Below are 19422 nucleotides of genomic sequence, written 5' to 3' on the forward strand. Positions count from 1 at the left end.
CGTGGAATGTCTGTGATGGTCGTGATTCCATGCGTGGCCTTGATGGGTCTTCACTGTCATCATCAAAGATGGGTCCATCCATGGTCTTCAAGAGTCCATCCATGGTCTCGATGAGTCTTTGCCTTTGTCATCGTCATCATCATGGACCGTCTGTGGTCGTGAAGGGTCTTCACTGCCATCGCCAGTGACCATTTGTGCTCATGAAGGGTCATCATCGTTGTGGAATGTCCATGATGGAGATGAGTCCATCCACAGTCTTGATGGGTCTTTTGCTTTATCATCATCATCATCAACCATGGACATGGAGGGTCTCCACTGTCATCAAGGGCAGTCCATGGTAGTGAAGGGTCTCCATTGTCATCATCACCATCACCTGCGGTCCCAGTGGGTCATTGCATGCCAACCATGAAGGAGAAAGATCTTCATCATCCTTCTCTCCCTCCTGGACCCTCTGATGTGGCTCTGTGGCTCAGCCATGGTGAAGGACCGTCGTCATCAACGTTGTCATCATAGGGTTCCCACGGCAGTGAGGGGACAACCCATGGTGACATCAGGACCATCCATGGTGACACTAGGACTATCATCCATGGTGGGGACGGGACAATCCATGGTGACAATATGACAATCCAGAGTGACATTGTGACAATCCATGGTGACAGTGACCCTTCCTCCTCCTCCTCCTCCTCCTCCTCCTGGGCCACCTGCACTGCCACTGAGGAGCTCCTCCAGCTCCACATGGCCACCACCACAACCCTGTCTCTGCCATCCCAGGAGATCCTCAAGGTCCACATGGAGGACAGTGATGATGACAACAATGACGATGACAGCGATGACAACAATGAAGGCCCCACACAGATCATGCCAGATGACACCAATGCCCCTCTGGCTACGCCGCTGGACCCGCCCGCCATCGTCTACATCAAACCTGAGCTGGCCACCACCACGGTGACCACGCCGGACATCCCACTGCTGACCAACCCGACACCACCCAGCTGGATGCCGGTGGACCCGCACGGCAACGAACTCCCGTGCCGCAGTGGCCACAGGGCCCACGCGCCAGCGAGGCCCGGCACCATGCCAGACCACGGGAAGCGCTCGGTGGCACGGCCCAAGGGCAAGCGGCACATCCAGCTGAGCCTGGGCTGCGGCCGTTCCCGCTGACCCTCGGGCTGCGGCCATTCCCGTGGCCGTTCCCACTGACCCTCAGGCTGTGGCCATTCCCCTGCAGTCGCTCCCACTGACCCTCAGGCTGCAGCCATTCCCCTGTGGCTGTTCCCGCTGAGCCTCGGGCTGCAGCCATTCCCGTGGCCATTCCCGCTGACCCTCAGGCTGTGGCCATTCCCTTGTGGTTGTTCCCGCTGACCCTCGGGCTGCAGCCATTCCCTTGCGGGCATTCCTGCTCACCCTCAGGCTGCAGCCGTTCCCGCTGCCCCTCGGGCTGCAGCTGTTCCCACCATCACCAGCACAGGAAACACAGAGGGGCCCAAGTACAGCCAGTGACCAGTATGGACCAGTACAAACCAGTATGAACCAGTGCTGGGTCTGTGAGTGACCACTGCAGCCCCCAGATCATTCTGGGGCTCTGGTCCCAGTTCAGGTTCTGGTCACAGTTTATGACAGTTCCCAGTTTAGCCCCTACACTGGTTTGGGATCACTCCCAGTCCAGTCTGTACTGGTTCGTGCCCAGTTCCCAGTTTATCCCAGTTTAGTCTGTACTGATTCAGGCCCAATTCCGCGTTTAGCCCCGCCCCCTGCATGCCCAGCCAATGGCAGCATAGGACGGGCGGGACTTCTGTTACCATGGGAACGCACAAGCAGTGTCTTCATGGCAACGGGCGAAGGCGCTTCCGGGTTTATTGTTCCCGCCCTCTGCTGCTCTCACCCAATCAGCGCTCGCGGGGCCGGGCGCAGCAGCCAATGGCGATGCAGAAGGGGCGGGAGCAGCGTTGCCATGGGGACGGCCCGGGTGGTCGCCATGGCAACGAGGGTGAAGGAGCAGGAAAAGGTTAAAAACAGGAATAAAAACACGGGATTGGTGTGGGCTGGGAGAGACCGGGGGGCCCTGGGGACAGTGGGACCCCCCGGGGACACTGGGACCCCTCCAGGATGGGCCTGGGGCCTTCGGGGACTTCAACTGACCCTGCCAGGACCCAACGGCCCCTCAGGACCCTGAACTGGGAGGAACTAGGCTGTCCTCAGTGATGTCCCCATTGTCCCCATGTCTGTCCCCGGCTGTACCAGGCACTGTGGGTGGTACGAGGGCACCTTTGGGACACTTTGGGGGGTGTTGGGGACACCTTGGGGGCACTTCGGGGACAGTTTGGGAGCTCTTGGGGGCACTGGGAAGGGTTGAGGACAGTTTGGGGACATTTTGAGGCATTGGGGACACCTCGGGGACACCTCGGGGGAATTGGGGACATTCCTGGGACATGTGGAAGAACCTTTGGGACACCTGAAGGGCATTGAGGGCATTGGGGACACCAAGGAACCTCCTTGGGGACATCGGGGACTCTTTGGGGACCCTCTGGTGGTTGTGGTGGCTTTGGGGACATTGGGGGCTGGACAGGGACAAAGTGACACCGAGCCAGGGCTGGGATAGAGTTGTGACATCATCACCATCACTGTGATGTCATCACCGTCACAATGACATCATAAACGTCACCATAGTGACATCACCACCACCACAGTGATGTCACCTCTGTCCCCACAGTGCCACCGGTCCCTGATGATGTCACCTGTGTCCCCAGTGATGTCACCGGTGTGCCCAGAGGGGCGCTGGCTCCGCGGGGTCCCCGATGTCCCCAGTGTCCCCGAGGATGGCGGCACCGAGGGCCTGGAGCTGCGTCACCAGCGGGGCCAGGGACACTGCGGGGACACGTTGGGGACACATCGAGGGGACACTGAAGGCACTGGGGACGTTGAGAGACATCTGGGGACACTCAGGGACACTTTAGGGACACTGAGGGACATCTGGGGACACTTTGGGGACAGTGAGGGGACACTGGGGACACATCTGGGAGCTTTTAGAGGACTTTGGGAAGGACATTTGGGGCATTGGGGATACTCAGGGACATTTTTAGGGACACTGGGGACACTCAGGGACATTTTTAGGGACACTGGGGACACATCGAAGGACACTGAGGGATCCTTTGGGGACATTTAGGGACACTCAGGGACACACTTGGGAACACACTGGGAAATCTGTGGGGACATTCAGTGACACTGAGAGGACACTGGGGACATTTGGGACAGGTTTAGGGACACATTTGGGGACGCACCCACCTGTGCCTGGGCGTGGCCGGGTCCTGTCCCCGCCCTTGGTGGCCTGGGGGGGACACGAGGGTGACAGCCTGGGGACAGAGCCACCTCCGGTGTCTCCTCGGTGCCACCCTGTCACTTGCTCCGGTGTCACCTGTGGGGCCACCGCGCTGGGGACAGAGAGGGGACACAGAAGGGACAGGGAGGGGACAGAGCGGCTGTGTGACTGCCAGGTCAGCGCTGTCCCCAGGGCCGCCCCTGATGTCACCGGTGCCACCCCAGTGTTCCCAGGGCCACCCTGGTGGCACTCACCACTGTCCCCAGTGTCACCCTGATGCCCCCTGTGTCACTCACCCGCTGTCCCCAGGGCCACCCTCCAACATCCCCAGGGCCCCAGTGATCCCAGGGCACCTCCAGTGTCCCCTGGGTCACCCAGATGTCCCCAGTGCCACCCCGGTGTCCCCGGTGTCACTCACACACTGTCCCCCGCTGTCCCCTCCGGCTCCCGCTGCCACCGGAGCCGCCCCGAGGCCACCAGCGCTGGGGACAGAGGGGACACTGGGACAGGGACGTGGGCACAGCCACCACACTGTCCTCACAGTGTCCCCAGCCTCTCCTAAGGTGTCCCAAAGTGTCCCCAAGGTGTTCCAGGAATGTCCCAACCCCCCAAAGCGTCCCCAAAGTGTCCCCAACCCCCCAAACCATTCCCAATGTCCCCAAACTGTCCCCAATGTCCCGAGAATGTCCCCAACTCCCCCAAAGTGTCTTCAAGGTATCCCCAACCCCTCTCAGGTGTCCCCAGGTGTCCCAGATTCTCTTTGAACACCTCCAAAGTGTCCCCAAAGTGTCTCCACCACCTGCAATGTCCCAGTGTGTCCCAAAACCCCCCAAGGTGTCCCCAATCCTCCCCCATTGCCTCCAAAGTGTCCCCAAGGTGTCCCCAACCTCCCCGACTGTCCCCAGACTATCCCCAGAGTGTCCCAAATCCTGACAAAGTGTCCCCAAGGTGTGCCCAGGTGTTCCCAAAGTGTCTCCAGTCCTCCCACAAAGCCTCCAAAGTGTCCCTGCAGTGTCCCGGCAGTGTCCCCACAGTGTCCCCAGTGTCACTGACCCTGCAGTCGGTGCTGGGCCTGTCCCAGGCGCTCACTGAGGGTCCCCAGGGCCCCGATGGCCGTGGTGACATCAGCCAGGGCCACGCCCAGTGTCCCCAGCAGCCTGGGGACAGCAATGGGGACAGACCAGTACAAACCAGTAACCCCCAGTGTCCCCAAAAGCCTGGGGGACACCTGGGGAACAGCAATGGGGACATCCTGGTTCATCCCAGTACAAACCAATTCATCCCAGTTCCGCCCAGTGTCCCCAACAGCCTGGGGACAGCAACGGGGACAGCCCAGTCCTCCCCAGTTCCCTCCCAGTCCCTCCCAGTTCCCCCCAGCCCTCCCCAGTGCCCCCAGTACCGGCTCAGGGCCTGGCCCAGTTTCCCCAGTTCCTCCTCGGCCACGTCCGCCCGGAGCCGCTCCTGGGACAGGGCCTGGACACAGAACAGCCCCAGATTGTCCCCAGGTGTCCCTCACCTGCACCAGCTGTGTCCCCAATGTCCCCAGGTGTCCCTCACCTGCACCAGCTGTGTCCCCAACATTCCCAGGTGTCCCTCACCTGCACCAGCTGTGTCCCCAATGTCCCCAGGTGTCCCTCACCTGCACCAGCTGTGTCCCCAATGTCCCCAGGTGTCCCTCACACCTGTGCCTGGTGTGTCCCCAGCTGTGTCCCCAGGTGTGTCCCCAATGTCCCCAGGTGTGTCCCCAGGTGTCCCCCACCTGTCTCTCCTGCTCTGCCCGGCGCAGCCGCAGCTCCAACAGCGACACCTGGCGGGACCCAGCGGCCACTGCAGCACCCAGGGAGCGCACCTGGGACAGGGGGACACGGGGGGGACACGGGTGACATCCCTGAGGGACACGGGTGACATCCCTGAGGGACACAGGTGACCCAGAGGGTCCCCCCCGGTGTGGGGTTGGTTCCACCTGTGGCGTCTCACTGCCCCAGATGTGGGGTGCCACCGTGTCCCCTCCCCTGTCCCCCGTCCCCTCACCTGTCCCTGCAGCCGCAGCTCCTGGCCCCGCTGCAGCCTCACCTGCAGCAGCAGCTGGAAAACCTTCTGGCGCCAGCGGCCCAGCAGCACCTGAGAGAGAGCTCACCTGAGAGCCCAAAAACTCACCTGAGAGCCCAAAAATGCACCTGAGACACCCCAAACACACCTGGGCCATCCCAGGGTGTGTCCCCAACCTCCCTACGTGTATCACCAGTGCCCCCAGGTGTGTCCCCAGGTCCCCCCAGGTGTCCCCGGTCCCTTCCAGGGTGGCTCTGGCCCCAAGACAAACCCAGAACACCTGGGACAGATGAGACTGGGAGTTACTGGGGGTTACTGGGAGTTGCTGGGGGGGTTACTGGGAGCACTGGGGGGGTTACTGGGAGCACTGGGGTTTACTGGCAGCACTGAGGGGGTTACTGGGAGAACTGGGGGGGTTACTGAGAGTTGTTGGGGGGGTACTGGGAGCACTGGGGGGGTTACTGGGAGCACTGGGGGGGTTACTGAGAGTTGTTGGGGGGGTACTGGGAGCACTGGGGGTTACTGGGAGTTGTTGGGGGGGTTACTGGGAGCACTGAGGCCTCACCTGCTCTGGGCTTGGCTCCGCCCCCTCTGGGCCAAGGCCCCGCCCCCTCAGGGTCTCCAGCTCCATCTCCAGGATTTGGCTCCGCCCTTTTTCTGCCTCCAGCTCCGCCTCCAGGCGCTGGCCACGCCCCCTCAGGGCGCTGAGCTCCGCTGCCAGGGCCTGGCTCTGCCCCCTTTCTGCCTCCAGCTCCGCCTCCAGGCTCTGGCTCCGCCCCCGCAGTGCTTTCAGCTCCTCCTCCAGTCCATGGACACGCCCCCTTTCTGCCTCAAGCTCCGCCCCCAGGGACCTGTGAGGGGGACTGGGGTTACTGGGAGCACTGGGAGGTCATTGGGGGCTTACTGGGAGCACTGGGAAGCTACTGGGGGGGTTACTGGGAGCACTGGGAGCCTCACCTGGGGCGCAGCACAAAGTGGGAGGGGGGGATGAGCCCCTCCAGACTGGGAGGATGCAGCTGGGAGCACTGGGGGGCACTGGGAGCACTGGGAGGGCCCGGGCGGGGCTCGGCCATCAGCGACCTGCGGGGGAACAGTTCCCAGGATGGACCAGTAAAGACCAGTATGGAGCAGCATAGCCTGTCCCCAGTCCCAGTAACCTCCCAGTCCCTCCCAGTCCCTCCCAGTACCCCCAATCCCTCCCAGTCCCTCCCAGTCCCTCCCAGTTCCCCCCAGTCCCTCCCAGTCCCTCCCAGTTCCCCCCAGTCCCTCCCAGTCCCCCCAGTCCCTCCCAGTTCCTCCCAGTCCCTCCCAGTTCCCCCCAGTCCCTCCCAGTCCCCCCAGTCCCTCCCAGTCCCCCCAGTCCCCCCAGTCCCTCCCAGTCCCCCCAGTCCCTCCCAGTTCCCCCCAGTCCCTCCCAGTTCCCCCAGTACCTTCCAGTTCCCCTCCCAGTCTCCCCCGGCTCCCCCACGCGGTGCACGCCGGGAAGGCTTCCCCGCCGCCGCTTTCCCGCGCTCCCGCCTCAGCCAATCAGAGGCGGTGGCTCCCGGGTCCCGCCACCCCTTCCAACCAATGGGAGGGCGTATCTGGGAGAGGTGGGCGGGGCTAGGGCGGATCGGGGCATGGAAGGGGAAATGGGGTCCTGGAAGGGAAAATGGGCACTTAGGAGGGGTAAATGAGGTCCTGAAAGGGTAAGGGGAGCCTTAGGGCAGGGTTAATGCGGTCCGGAGCGGTCCTGGAAGAGTAAATGAGGGTCTGAAAGGGTTCTGAGGGGGGAATGGGATCCTGGCAGGGTAAGTCAGGGTCCTGAGGGGCCCTTGGGTCTTAGCAGGGTCAGTCAGGGTCCTCGAAGACCTCACGCCCATCCCGGAAGAGTCCCGCTGTCCCCAGGGGGTCCCGCTGTCCCCAGGGTCCCCCGGTCTCTCCCAGCCCACACCAATCCCGGGTTTTTATTCCCGTTTTTAACCTTTTCCTGCTCCTTCCGCCCTCGTTGCCATGGCGACCACCCGGGCCGTCCCCGTGGCAACGCTGCTCCCGCCCCTTCTGCATCGCCATTGGCTGCTTTGCCGGACTCCGCGAGCGCTGATTGGCTGAGAGCGGCCAAGGGCGGGAACAATAAACCCGGAAGCGCCTTCACCCGTTGCCATGGAGACCCCGCTGCGCGTTCCCATGGTAACAGAAGTCCCGCCCGTCCTGCGCTGCCATTGGCTGCTGCGCTCGGGAACGAAAGCGCTGATTGGCTGGGGCAGAAGGGTCAGAAGGGTCCCGGATGTCCCCAAAGAGACCCTTGATGTCCCCAGCCCCGCGTGACCAACGCAGGAGGGTCTCCAATGTCCCCAGGAGGCTCCCTGGTGTCCCTAAAAGGATTCCCGATGTCCCCAAGGCCACCAGGACCATCCCAGCAGGTCCCCAAAAGGGTCCTTGGTGTCCCCACAGTGTCCCCAGGAGAGTTCCTGATGTCCCCAAGGGCTCTGATGTCCCAACCCCCCATGGCCATCCCAGGGGGGTCCCCAGTATTCCCAAGGGGGTCCCTGGTGTCCCCAAGGGTTCCCACATGTCCCCAGAAGTATCCCTAAATTGCACAGGGGGGTCCCCAATATCCCCATGGGGTCACCGATGTCCCCAAGTGTCCCCAACCCTCCCCAAGGCCACCCCAGGGCAGTCATCGAGGTGTCTCCATTGTCCCCAAACCCCCCCCATGTCCTCCCGCCCAAAATTTGGGATTTTTGACCCCAAAAACCCCCAAACTCCGCTGCCCAAATTCACTTTATTGGGATCCCACGGCGGCTCCGGGTGCGGGGGGGGCTCGGGGGGGGCTCGGGGACCCCAAAACTGGGGGGGGAACCCTCGGGGGAACCCCGGGGCCGTTTTGGGGTGGAATTTGGGGCTTTTTGGGTGGAATTTGGGAGTTTCTGTGGGGGATTTTTGCTTCTTTGGGTGGGATTTGGGGTTTTTTGGGAGGGATTTTTCAGTTTCTGGGCAGGATTTGGGGGATTTGGGGTGGGGGGTTTTTTTGTTTGGGTGGAATTTGGGGCTTTTGGGGGCTGGTTCGGGGTTTTTGGGGGATTCCCTGGATTTGGGGGCAGTCTGCGGCCGCTCCGGGTCCTGGGGGGCTCCTGGGGGGGGTCAAGGGGGGGATCTGGAACCCCAACATTGGGGTTGGAACCCCCTGAAAGACTCCGGAGCTGTTTGGGAGTTTTTTGGGGTGGATTTGGGGTTTTTTTGGGTGTCCCTGAACTTGGGGGGTCCCGAGGGGGATTTTGGGGGAGTCCACGATGGCTCCGGGTCCTGGGGGGATCCGGTGGGGGGCTTGGGACGCCAAAATCGGGGTCAGGACCCTCTGAATGACCCTGGGGCCATTTTGGGGTTTTTTTGGGTGGATTTGGGGTTTTTTGGAGGGTCCCTGAATTTGAGGCTTTTGCGGGGGGATTTTGGGGGGTTCTCCGCCCACTCCGGGTCCTGGGGGGGCTCGGCGGGGGGGAGGAGCCCCCAAAATGCGGCCGGGCATGGGTTTGGGGTGGGGTACTTTGGGTGGGATTTGGGCGCTTCTGGGGGAGATTTTTTTGCTTCTGGGCAGGATTTGGGGTTTTTTGGGGTGGGTTTGGAGCATTTTGGGTGGGATTTGGGGATTTCTGTGAGGGATTTTTGCTTCTTTGGTTGGGATTTGGGGTTTCTGGGAGGGGATTTGGGGTTTTCTGGGAGGGATTTTTCTGTTTCTGGGCAGAATTTGGGGGTTTTTGGGCGGGGTGTTTCTGGTTTTGGGTGGGATTTGGGGGTTTCTCGGGGGGTTGCCAGGGGCTCAGCAGGAACGGGGCCAGCTCCAGGCGCTGCTGCAGGACCCCCGAGAGCAGCAGCTCGGCTGAGAGCAGCGGGAGCCGCGCGGCCGCGGCCCGGGGCCACAGCCCGCGGTCCTGGGGACACGAGATCACCAGGACACGGGGCTGGGAAAAACCCAAAACCACAGTGAGGGACCCCAGATAACCCAGAGAAAAATCCCAAATAACCCACCCAGCCCAGTCCTGGAAACACAAGATCACCAGGACTCCTTGTTGGGGGAAAACCCCGTCAGAAACCCCAAGTAACCCATCAGAAATCCCCAAATACCCCATGAGGAACCCCAAATACCCCATAAGGAACCCCAAACAACCCAGAGAAAAATCCCAAATAACCCACCCAGCCCAGTCCTGGAAACACAAATCATCAGGACAGCTGGCTGGGGGAAAACCCCATCAGAAATCCCCAAATACCCCATGAGGAACCCCAAATAACCCATGAGGAACCCCAAATAACCCAGAGAAAAATCCCAAATAACGCACCCAGCCCAGTCCTGGAAACACAAATCATCAGGACACCTCGCTGGGGGGAAAACCCCATCAGAAACCCCAAATACCCCATGAGGAACCCCAAATAACCCAAGAAAAATCCCAAATAGCCTACACAGCCCAGTCCTGGGGACAGGAAATGACCAGCACATCCAGCTGGGCAGAAAAACCCCATCAGAAACCCCAAAAACCCAGAGAGGAACCCCAAAAACCCCATCAGAAACCCCAGAAACCCAGAGAGGAGCCCCAAAAACCCCATCAGAAACCCCAAAAACACCATCAGGACCCCCAGAAACCCAGAGAGGAGCCCCAAACCCCATCAGAAACCCCAAAAACCCAGAGAGGAGCCCCAAACCCCATCAGAAACCCCAAACCCGAACGGAATCCCAGTGGTCCTGGGGACAGTAAAGGACCAGCACCCGGAGCTGGGGGGAAACAGGGTCAGGACTCCAAAAACCCTCTCAGAAACCTCAAATAGCCCAAAAGAACCCCAAAAACCCAGTGAGGATCCCCAAATCCCACCCAGCCCGGTCCTGGGGACATGAGATCACAAGGACATGGGGCTGGCAGAAAACAGGGTCAGGGGCCCAAATTCCATCCAAAACTTCCAAAAAAACCCCAAAATCACCCAAAGAGAAATCCCAAAAACCACCAAATACCCCAAAAATATCCCCCCAAAAAACCCCAAATGCCCCAAAACCCAGTGAGAAATCCCCAAAGCCCCCAAGAACTGAATGAGAAACCCCAAAACCCAAAAAAAACCCCAAAAACCTTCAAACACCCCGGGAGAAACCCCAAAAACCCCCAATGTCCCCACTGTCCCCAGTGTCCCAATGTCCCCAGTGCCCTCGATGTCCCCGCTGTCCCCTTTCCCTGCTGTCCCCTCACCGCGTGTTCCCGGGGCAGCTGGGGCAGGAAGGTGCCACCACAGCAGGTGACAATGTCCCGCATGTCCTCGGGGCACGGCTGGACACTGGGGGTGACATGCACCTGGTACCCCTGGGGACAGAGGGGACATCAGGGGGACAGTGAGGACATCCAGGGGCTTGGGGACATTGGGGACAGGGGCAGACTGGGGACACTCGGGGGCTGGGGATATTGAGGGGATCGGGAGACTGGGGGACTGGGAACTCTCAGGGACATTGAGGGTGATGAGGGGACACTGGGGACATTAAGGGGGTTGGGGACATTGAGGACACTCAGGGACATTGGAGGACATTTGGGGACATGGGGGAATTGGGGGCTGGGGACATCTGGGGCCATTGGGGGTGGCAGGGGGCACACTGAGGACATGGGGACATTTGGGGACATTAATATCATTGTCAACTGCAGGAGAGGGTGACACCATGTCCAGGACTGGATCAGGGGTGGGTTTAGGTGACATTTGGGGACATTGTCACCTGCAGCAGGGGGTGTTGCTGTGCCTGGGGCTGGGTCAGGGATGGCTTTAGGTGACATTTGGGGATGTTGGGGACATTTGGGGACATTGTCACCTGCAGCAGGGGGTGTTGCTGTGCCTGGGGCTGGGTCAGGGATGGGTTTAGGTGACATTTGGGGATGTTGGGGACATTTGGGGACATTGTCACCTGCAGCAGGGGCCGCTCCTGGGCCCGGGCCAGCGCCGGGCGCAGGCGGAAGCCAAAGCGCCGCTCACAGGAAGGGTCCCGGGGCAGGAAGGGACCTGGGGACAGCGGGCGGCCAACGTGGGAACTCTGGGGACAACGGGGACACAGGGGTCACACATGGCCACCAGAGCCACCCCAGTGTCCCCAAGGCCACCCCCTTGTCCCCAGAGTCCCTTTGACTGTCCCCAAGTCTTTTCCCTTGACCCCCAAGGCCACCCCCAGTCCCCAAGGTTCCAAATACCCTAAGGCCACCCCTCCTGTCCCCAAGACCATCCCAATGTCCCCAAATCTGCTCCCATTGTCCCTGAGCTCCCCCTGTCCCCAAGGTCACCCCACCTGTCCCTAAAGTCCCCAGGACCAATCCCCCTTGTCACCATGTCCCCAATGTCCCTCTGTCCCCAAGGCCACTCCAGCTGTCCCCAAAATCCCCGTTGTCCCCAACCAATGTCCCCAAATCCCCACAAAGTCCCAAGTGCTGCCCCCTGTCCCCAATGTCCCCAGATCCCTCTCCTTGGCCCCACACCCCCCTGATTGTCCCCAATGTCACCGCAGCAGCCACTGGGAGGTGACAATGGGGACACTGCTGCCAAGGGCACACAGGAACTTCAGTGTCCTCAATGTTCCCAATCCCCCACGTCCTCTCCATGTCCCCAGTGTCCCCAATGCCCTGATGTCCCCAACCCCCTCAGCTGTCCCCAGTGTCACCGCTGTCCCCAATGTCCCCAAGCCCTCATTGTCCCCAATGTCACCAGCAGCAGCCATGGGGGGGTGACAATGAGGACACCCATGGCGAGGGCACACAGGAACTTCAGCATCCTCAGTGTCCCAAGTGTCCCCAGTACCCCGATTGTCCCCAGTCCCCAATGGTCCCGATGTCCACAGTGTCCCCAACCCCCCAAAGTCCCCAAAGTCCACAACCCCTTGATTTTTCCTAATGTCCCCAACCCCCACTGTCCCCGATGTCCCCTGCAGCAGCCACTGGGATGTGACAATGGGGACACCCTGCCCAGTGCACGCAGGAACTCAGTGTCCCAAATGTCCCCAGTCCCCAATGTCCTCCCAATGTCCCTGCTGTCCCCAGTCCCCACCATGTCCCAGATGTCACCTCTAGCAGCCACTGGGGGGTGACAATGGGGACGCCCCTGCCCAGGGCACACAGGAACTTGAGTGTCCGGCGGATGCCATCGGTCACCAGGTGGCTGCAGTCGTGCACTGACGTGGCCTCGGTGCCACCCAGCATCCCCAGGGCCACCCGCAGCGCCGGAGAGGCCACCAGGCCCGTGAACAGCACCTGGGGACACATTGGGGACATCCCTGAGTACCACCAGGCCCATGAACAGCACCTGGGGACACATTGGGGACATCCCTGAGTGCCACCAGGCCCGTGAACAGCACCTGGGGACACATTTGGGACATCCCTGAGTGCCACCAGGCCCATGAACAGCACCTGGGGACACATTTGGGACATCCCTGAGTGCCACCAGGCCCGTGAACAGCACCTGGGGACACACTGGGGACATCCCTGAGTGCCACCAGGCCCGTGAACAGCACCTGGGGACACATTGGGGACATCCCTGAGTGCCACCAGGCCCGTGAACAGCACCTGGGGACACATTGGGGACATCCCTGAGTGCCACCAGGCCCATGAACAGCACCTGGGGACACATTGGGGACATCCCTGAGTACCACCAGGCCCGTGAACAGCACCTGGGGACACACTGGGGACATCCCCGAGTGCCACCAGGCCCGTGAACAGCACCTGGGGACATCAGTGGAGAAATCCCTGAGTGCCACCAGGCCCATGAACAGCACCTGGGGACATTGGGGACAAGTTGGGGACAGCCCTGGGGGTGTTGGGGACATTGAGGGGGCACTGGGACAGGTTGGGGACACATTCAGGACATAGTGGGGACATCCCTGAGGGATGTCAGGGACACTCTGGGGACATCCCTGAGGGGCTGGGGACACCTGGGGGACACCAGGACAGGTTTGGGATAGTTTGGGGACACAATGGGGACATGCCTGAGGGACTTGGGATCACACTGGGGACACTGTGGGGACATCCCCAGGTGCCACCAGCCCCAGAACAGTGGCTGGGGACACAGTGGGGGAGGGGATGGGGGGACACTGGTCTGTGCTGGTCTGTACTGGTCTGTGCTGGTCTGTGCTGGTCTATACTGGTCTGTGCCGGTCTGTGCTGGTCTATACTGGTCTGTGCTGGTCTGTGCTGGTCTGTGCTGGTCTATACTGGTCTGTACTGGTCTGTGCTGGTCTATACTGGTCTGTGCTGGTCTGTGCTGGTCTATACTGGTCTGTGCTGGTCTATACTGGTCTGTGCCGGTCTGTGCTGGTCTGTGCTGGTCTGTGCCGGTCTGTGCCGGTCTGTGCTGGTCTATACTGGTCTGTGCTGGTTTGTGCTGGTCTATACTGGTCTGTGCTGGTCTATACTGGTCTGTGCTGGTCTATACTGGTCTGTACTGGTCTGTGCCAGTCTGTGCTGGTCTATACTGGTCTGTGCTGGTCTATACTGATCTATACTGGTCTGTGCTGGTCTGTGCTAGTCTGTGCTGGTCTATACTGCTCCATGACAGTCTGTGCTGGTCCGTACTGGTCTATACTGGTCTGTGCTGGTCCGTGCTGGTCTGTGCTGGTCTGTGCGGGTCTCTGCTGGTCTATACTGGTCTGTGCTGGTCTATACTGGTCTGTGCCGGTCTGTGCTGGTCCATGCTGGTCTATACTGGTCTGTGCTGGTCCGTGCCGGTCTGTTCTGGTCTGTACTGGTCCGTGCTGGTCTATACTGGTCTGTGCTGGTCTGTGTTGGTCCATGCCGGTCTGTGCTGGTCTGTGCTGGTCCGTGCTGGTCTGTGCTGGTCTGTGCTGGTCTGTGCTGGTCTATACTGGTCTGTGCTGGTCTATACTGATCTATACTGGTCTGTGCTGGTCCATGCTGGTCTGTGCTGGTCTGTGCTGGTCTGTGCTGGTCTATACTGGTCTGTGCTGGTCTATACTGATCTATACTGGTCTGTGCTGGTCCATGCTGGTCTATACTGGTCTGTGCTGGTCTGTGTTGGTCCGTGACGGTCTGTGCTGGTCTGTACTGGTTTGTGCTGGTCTATAATGGTCTGTGCTGGTCCGTGCTGGTCTATACTGGTCTGTGCTGGTCTGTGCTGGTCTATACTGGTCTGTACTGATCTATACTGGTCTGTGCCAGTCTGTGCTGGTCTGTACTGCTCTATACTAGTCTGTGCTGGTCCGTGCTGGTCTGTACTGGTCTGTGCCGGTCCGTGCTGGTCTGTACTGGTCTATACTAGTCTGTGCTGGTCCGTGCTGGTCCGTGCTGGTCTGTACTGGTCTGTGCTGGTCCGTGCCGGTCCGTGCTGGTCTGTGCTGCTCTATATTGGCCTACATTAGCCTGTACTGGCTGATGCTGCTCGTACCATCCCACACTGGTCCATACTGGCCCTACTGGTCCTTACCCGGATGTGGGCGGAGCCCGGCGCTGCCCGGGGGCGGAGCCTGCGCTTGGCGCCCCCTGCTGGATCCTCCTCTGGGGGCGAGGTCGCCGCCGAGCCCCGCCCATTTCCTTTTATGGAAATCGGGGGCGTGGCTTCTTCTGGCCCCGCCCCCTCTTGTACCTGCCCCCGCTGTGGGCGGGGCTTGGCTGGGGGGCGGGGCTTGGAGCCCCCATCGTGCCTCTTCTGGGTGGGGGCGGGGCCACGAGAGGCTCCGCCCCCTCCGCTCTCAGCCAATCGCCGACTGCGCCGCACCTGGGGATGGGGACCCCAAAATCCAAAGGGAACCCCCAAAAAATTCACAGGGTACCCCCCCAAAATCCCCCCAGGAACCCTCAAAATCCACCTGCCACGCCCAAAATGCCCCAAATTCCACTGGGAACCTCCAAAATTCCACCTGGGCCCCCCCCCAAAAATCACCCAGAACCCCCAAAAATTAACGCGAGACACCCCCAAACCACACTGGATCTCCCAAAATGCACCGGGCACCAGGAACCCCAAAGCCCACTTGGGACCTCCCAAAATCCAAAAAATCCACCTGGACTCCCCCCCAAAATCCCTTTGGAGCACCCGGAATTGACCGGAGACCCCCAAAATCACCTGGAACCCCCCAAATTCACCTGCAGGGTGAGTGGAGCTTCTGCTTCTTCCTGGGTGGGGCTTGGGGGATCCCCAACATCTGGATTTGGGGCCTCTTGCTCCACATCTGGAATTTGGGATCCCTCCAGGGCCGTTTTGGGGCTTTCCGGGCATCCCACAACTGGGTTGGGGGGCAGGAACAGCTGAGTGGCCACATCTGGATCGAGGTCAGGGCTCCCCAGCTCCTCCACATCTGGATTTGGGGTGTCCACCTCCACATCTGGAATTCTGGGGACTTTTGGGGCTGTTTGGGGTCTTTTTGAGGCTGCCACATCTGGATTTGGGTCTGCCTGCTCCACATCTGGATCAGCATCCCCCAGTAATGTCCTGTGGCTCCTCAGTGACTCCTCCACATCTGGATTCAGGCTCTCCAAATCCACATCTGGAACTTCAGGCGAGTTTAGGGGACTTTTGAGTGGTTTTGGGGACCCAGTATCTGGATCTGAGGGTCCTTCCCCCTCCACATCTGGATCGGGGGGCAGAAACAGCTGGGTGGCCACATCCAAGTCCTCCTCCACATCTGGATCTGGGTTCTCCGCCCTCACATCAGGAGTTTTGGGTTCATTTGAGGCCACTTTGTGTTGTTTTGGACCCAGAACATCTGGATTTGGGCCAACCCCCACACCTGGATGTGGGGGCAGGAACATCTGCGTGGCCACATCTGGTTCCAAGGAGGGCAGCCCCTCCACATCTGGGATTTTGGGGTCCTTTGGGGCCATTTTGGGGCTTTCTGGGCTCCCAACATCTGGAGAGGGCAGGAACAGCTGGGTGGCTACATCTGGATCTGACTCCTCTTCCTTCTCCGTATCTGGAATTTCATGTAGCTTCTGGGTAATTTGGAGTTGTTTTGGGCTCCCAACATCTGGATCCACCTCAGCCTCCCCCACATCTGGATTTGGGGGCAGGAACAGCTGGGTGGCCACATCAGGATCCCACCCTTCCTCTTCCTCCTCCACATCTGGAGTTTCAGCCACATTTTGGGTCCTTCGGTGCCTCCCAGCATCTGGATTTGGGGGTTTCAGCCCAACATCTGGCGTTTCGGGCACATTTTGGGTAATTTTCTGTCTTTTTGAGGGCCAAACATCGAGACAAGCCTCATCCTCCTCCACATCTGTGTCGCTGTCCACCACCAAGGCTCCACATCTGGATTCAGAGCCTCCAACAGCTGGATTTGAAGATGGTGTGGGCACATCTGGAGATTCAGGTACATTTGGGGTCATTTTCCGTCTTTTTAAGGGCTGAACATCTGGACCTGTCTCATCCTCCTCCACATCTGTTTCACTGTCCACCAGCAATGTCCCACAGCCCATTTTCCCGCCTGAAACATCTGGATTTGGCATTTTCAGCCTCACATCTGGAGTTTCAGGCACGTTCGGGGCTGGTTTTAGTCTTTTTAGGCATCGAACATCTGGTTTTGCCTCCTCTTCCACATCTGTGTCGCTGTCATCCAGCAGCACTCTGTGCCTCTGGGAGCCCTCCACAGCTGGACTTGGGGGCTGTGTGGGCACATCTGGAGTTTGGAGCATGTTTTGAGGATTTTCCCATCTTTTTGAAGGACAAACATCTGGATTCCCTTCCTCCTCCTCCACATCTGTATCACTGTCCACCAGTAGTGCCTGACACCCATGTTTGGTCACTCCAGCATCTGGATTTGGGGCCTGTGTCACCACATCTGGACTTTCAGGCACATTTTGGGTCATTTCAAGCTTTTTTAGGGTTACAACATATGGATCCTCCTCCACATCTGTGTCACTGCTGTCCACCAGCATCTGATACCTGATTGTGGGGCCTGAAACATCTGGATTTGGTGTCCCCCATTGCACATCTGGAGTTTCAGGCACATTCTGGGTCCTCCTGAGCCTTTTTGGGGGCTGCACATCTGCATCTTCCTCCACATCTGTGTCGCTGTCCACCACCAACGTGTGATGACCAATTTTGGGCCTTTCCGCAGCTGGATTTGGGGTTTCCACCTCCACATCTGGAATTCTGGACACATTTTGGGTCCTCCTGAGCCTTTTTGGGGGCTGCATATCTGGATTCACTTCATCTTCCACATCTGTATCGCTGTCTACCAGCAGCATCCAGGAACGGAGTTTTGGGCCTGAAACATCAAGATTTGGGGCCGCTGCTGCCACATCTGGTGTTTCAGGCACATTTTGGGTCATCCTGAGTTGTTTTGGGGGCCGCACATCTGGATTCTCCTCCTCCCCTTCCACATCTGTGTTGCTGTCCGCCAGCATTGTCCAGTGTCCAGTTTTGGGCGTTCCCACAGCTGGATTTGGGGTCTCCACTTCCACATCGGGAATTCCAGGCATGTTTTGGGTCACTTTGAGCCTTTTTTGGGGTTGCACATATGGATCCTCTTCCACAACTGTGTCACTGCCCACCACCTGCATCCCACATCGCATTTTTGGGCCAGAAACATCTGGGTTTGGGGTCTTTGCTACCACATCTGGAGTTTCTGGAACGCTTTGGGTCATTTTCAGTCGTTCTGGGGGCTCCACATCTGGATCAGCCTCCTCCTCCACATCTGTGTCACTCTCCACCTGCAGCATCCCACACCCATTTTTAAGCCATGGAACATCTGGATTTGGGATTTTCAGCCCCACATCTGGAGTTTCAAGCACATTTTGGGTAATTTTAAGATGTTTTGGGGACCCAACATCTGGATTTGGCCCCTCCTCCTCGACATCTGTGTCACTGTCCACCAGCAACATCTGGTGCCCAGTTTTGGCCTGCAGCACATCTGTACTTGGAGTTTCTGCTGCCATATCTGGAGCCTCCAAGGCATTTTGGGACACTTTGGGCATTTTGGGGTCCCCAGCATCTAGATCTGGCCCCTTCCTGACAACATCTGGGGTGTTTTGGGGGTAGGGAAGGTGTTTTTGGGGGCCCTCAACATCTGGGGCCACAGCTGGATCGTCAAGAGCTCTGCAAAAGAGGGGTTGGGGGGGCTTCAGGTGTTTGGGACCACCCAAAATCCCCCAATGATCCCAAAAATGACCCAAAGAACACCAGAAACCTCCAAAAATGCCCCAGGGACCCCAAAACCCCCACAGAGACCCCCAAAATGCCCCCAAATTGCCCCAATGACCCCAACTCCTTCCCAGAACCCCCAAAATGACCCAAAACAGCCCCAAACTGTTCCAGAGACCCCCTAGAACTTCCACCGCCCCCAAATCCTCCTAAACCATCCCAGGACCCTCCCAAACACCCCAAATTCTCCAAGGAACCCCCCAAAATCACCCAGAGACACCCAAGCTGCCCCCAGAGGACCCAAACCCTGGCCTGTGACTCCCCAAACTGCCCCAAAAAGACTCAAAACAAACCCAGGGACCCCCCCAAAACTCTCCAAGCTGCGCCCAAATGACCCAAAATGCCACAAGATCCCCCAAAACTGCACCCAAAAGGCCCAAACCCCCCCCCCGGGGACTTCCAATCCCCCCTCAGGAACCTCAGATTCTCTCACAGAACCCCCAAAGCCCCTCAGAGAGCCCAGACCTCCCTCAGGAACCACAAATCCCCTCAGGAACCCCGAAGTTTCTCTCCGGACCCCCAAACTGCCAAACCAAGCCCCCAAACTTCCCTCAGGAAGCTCCAATCCCCGCCAGAGCCTCTCCCAGTCTCCCTCGGGAACTCCCCCAAACCGCCCCCGAGGCCCAAAGTCCTCCCCAAGGGCCGCTCCAGCCTCCGCTGAGACCCCCAGATCCCTCCAGGAAAGCCCAGATTCCCCGCGGAGCCCAGAGCCCCCCGAATTGCCCCAAATTTCCCTCAGGGCCCCCCAAAAGCGGCCCCGACCCCTCCCGCTCACCCCTCCCGCGGCATCCCCGCCGGGCCCCGCCCCCAGCGCTCCCATTGGCCTCTTCTTCCGCGCGCCAACGCCGGTCCGCGCTTCCCATTGGCTGCTGTGCGTGTCCATCATCGCCCGGCCACAGAGACGGGGCGGGGCGGTCCTCCGGGAG

The 19422-nt window shown here is 59.7% G+C and overlaps 2 protein-coding genes across 4 annotated transcripts; both read right to left on the reverse strand.

Annotated features, from left to right (window-relative positions):
• Positions 1-1837: 1837 nt before the first annotated feature.
• Positions 1838-6840, reverse strand: LOC110483666 (uncharacterized). Its single transcript, XM_077788966.2, has 10 exons — positions 6796-6840; positions 6323-6445; positions 5931-6216; positions 5348-5437; positions 5076-5165; positions 4716-4789; positions 4370-4473; positions 3735-3798; positions 3283-3428; positions 1838-2865 (listed from the first exon to the last, which is right to left on the reverse strand). Exons 2-10 carry the CDS (start codon positions 6436-6438, stop codon positions 2753-2755), a joined length of 1083 nt encoding a protein of 360 aa, XP_077645092.2. The 5' UTR covers positions 6439-6445; positions 6796-6840; the 3' UTR covers positions 1838-2752.
• A 1263-nt stretch (positions 6841-8103) lies between these two features.
• On the reverse strand, positions 8104-19394 carry LOC110483780 (uncharacterized). Of its 3 annotated transcripts, none has more exons than XM_077788925.2 (7): positions 19272-19394; positions 15442-18391; positions 14786-15076; positions 12415-12600; positions 11271-11396; positions 10573-10683; positions 8104-9303 (listed from the first exon to the last, which is right to left on the reverse strand). In XM_077788925.2, the coding sequence occupies exons 1-7, from the start codon at positions 19283-19285 to the stop codon at positions 8125-8127; spliced, it is 4857 nt and encodes a 1618-aa protein (XP_077645051.2). In that variant the 5' UTR covers positions 19286-19394; the 3' UTR covers positions 8104-8124. The 3 variants fall into 3 exon arrangements, with proteins under 3 accessions (XP_077645051.2, XP_085421362.1, XP_085421360.1); XM_085565236.1 differs by having other exon boundaries at positions 8800-9303; positions 11271-11365; positions 19272-19393; XM_085565234.1 differs by lacking the exons at positions 8104-9303; positions 10573-10683 and having other exon boundaries at positions 10783-11396; positions 19272-19393.
• Between the last annotated feature and the right edge of the window lie 28 nt (positions 19395-19422).

This window comes from Lonchura striata, chromosome 35 (genome assembly GCF_050655825.1).
Source record: "Lonchura striata isolate lonStrDom1 chromosome 35, ASM5065582v1, whole genome shotgun sequence".
Lineage (NCBI taxonomy): Eukaryota > Metazoa > Chordata > Aves > Passeriformes > Estrildidae > Lonchura > Lonchura striata.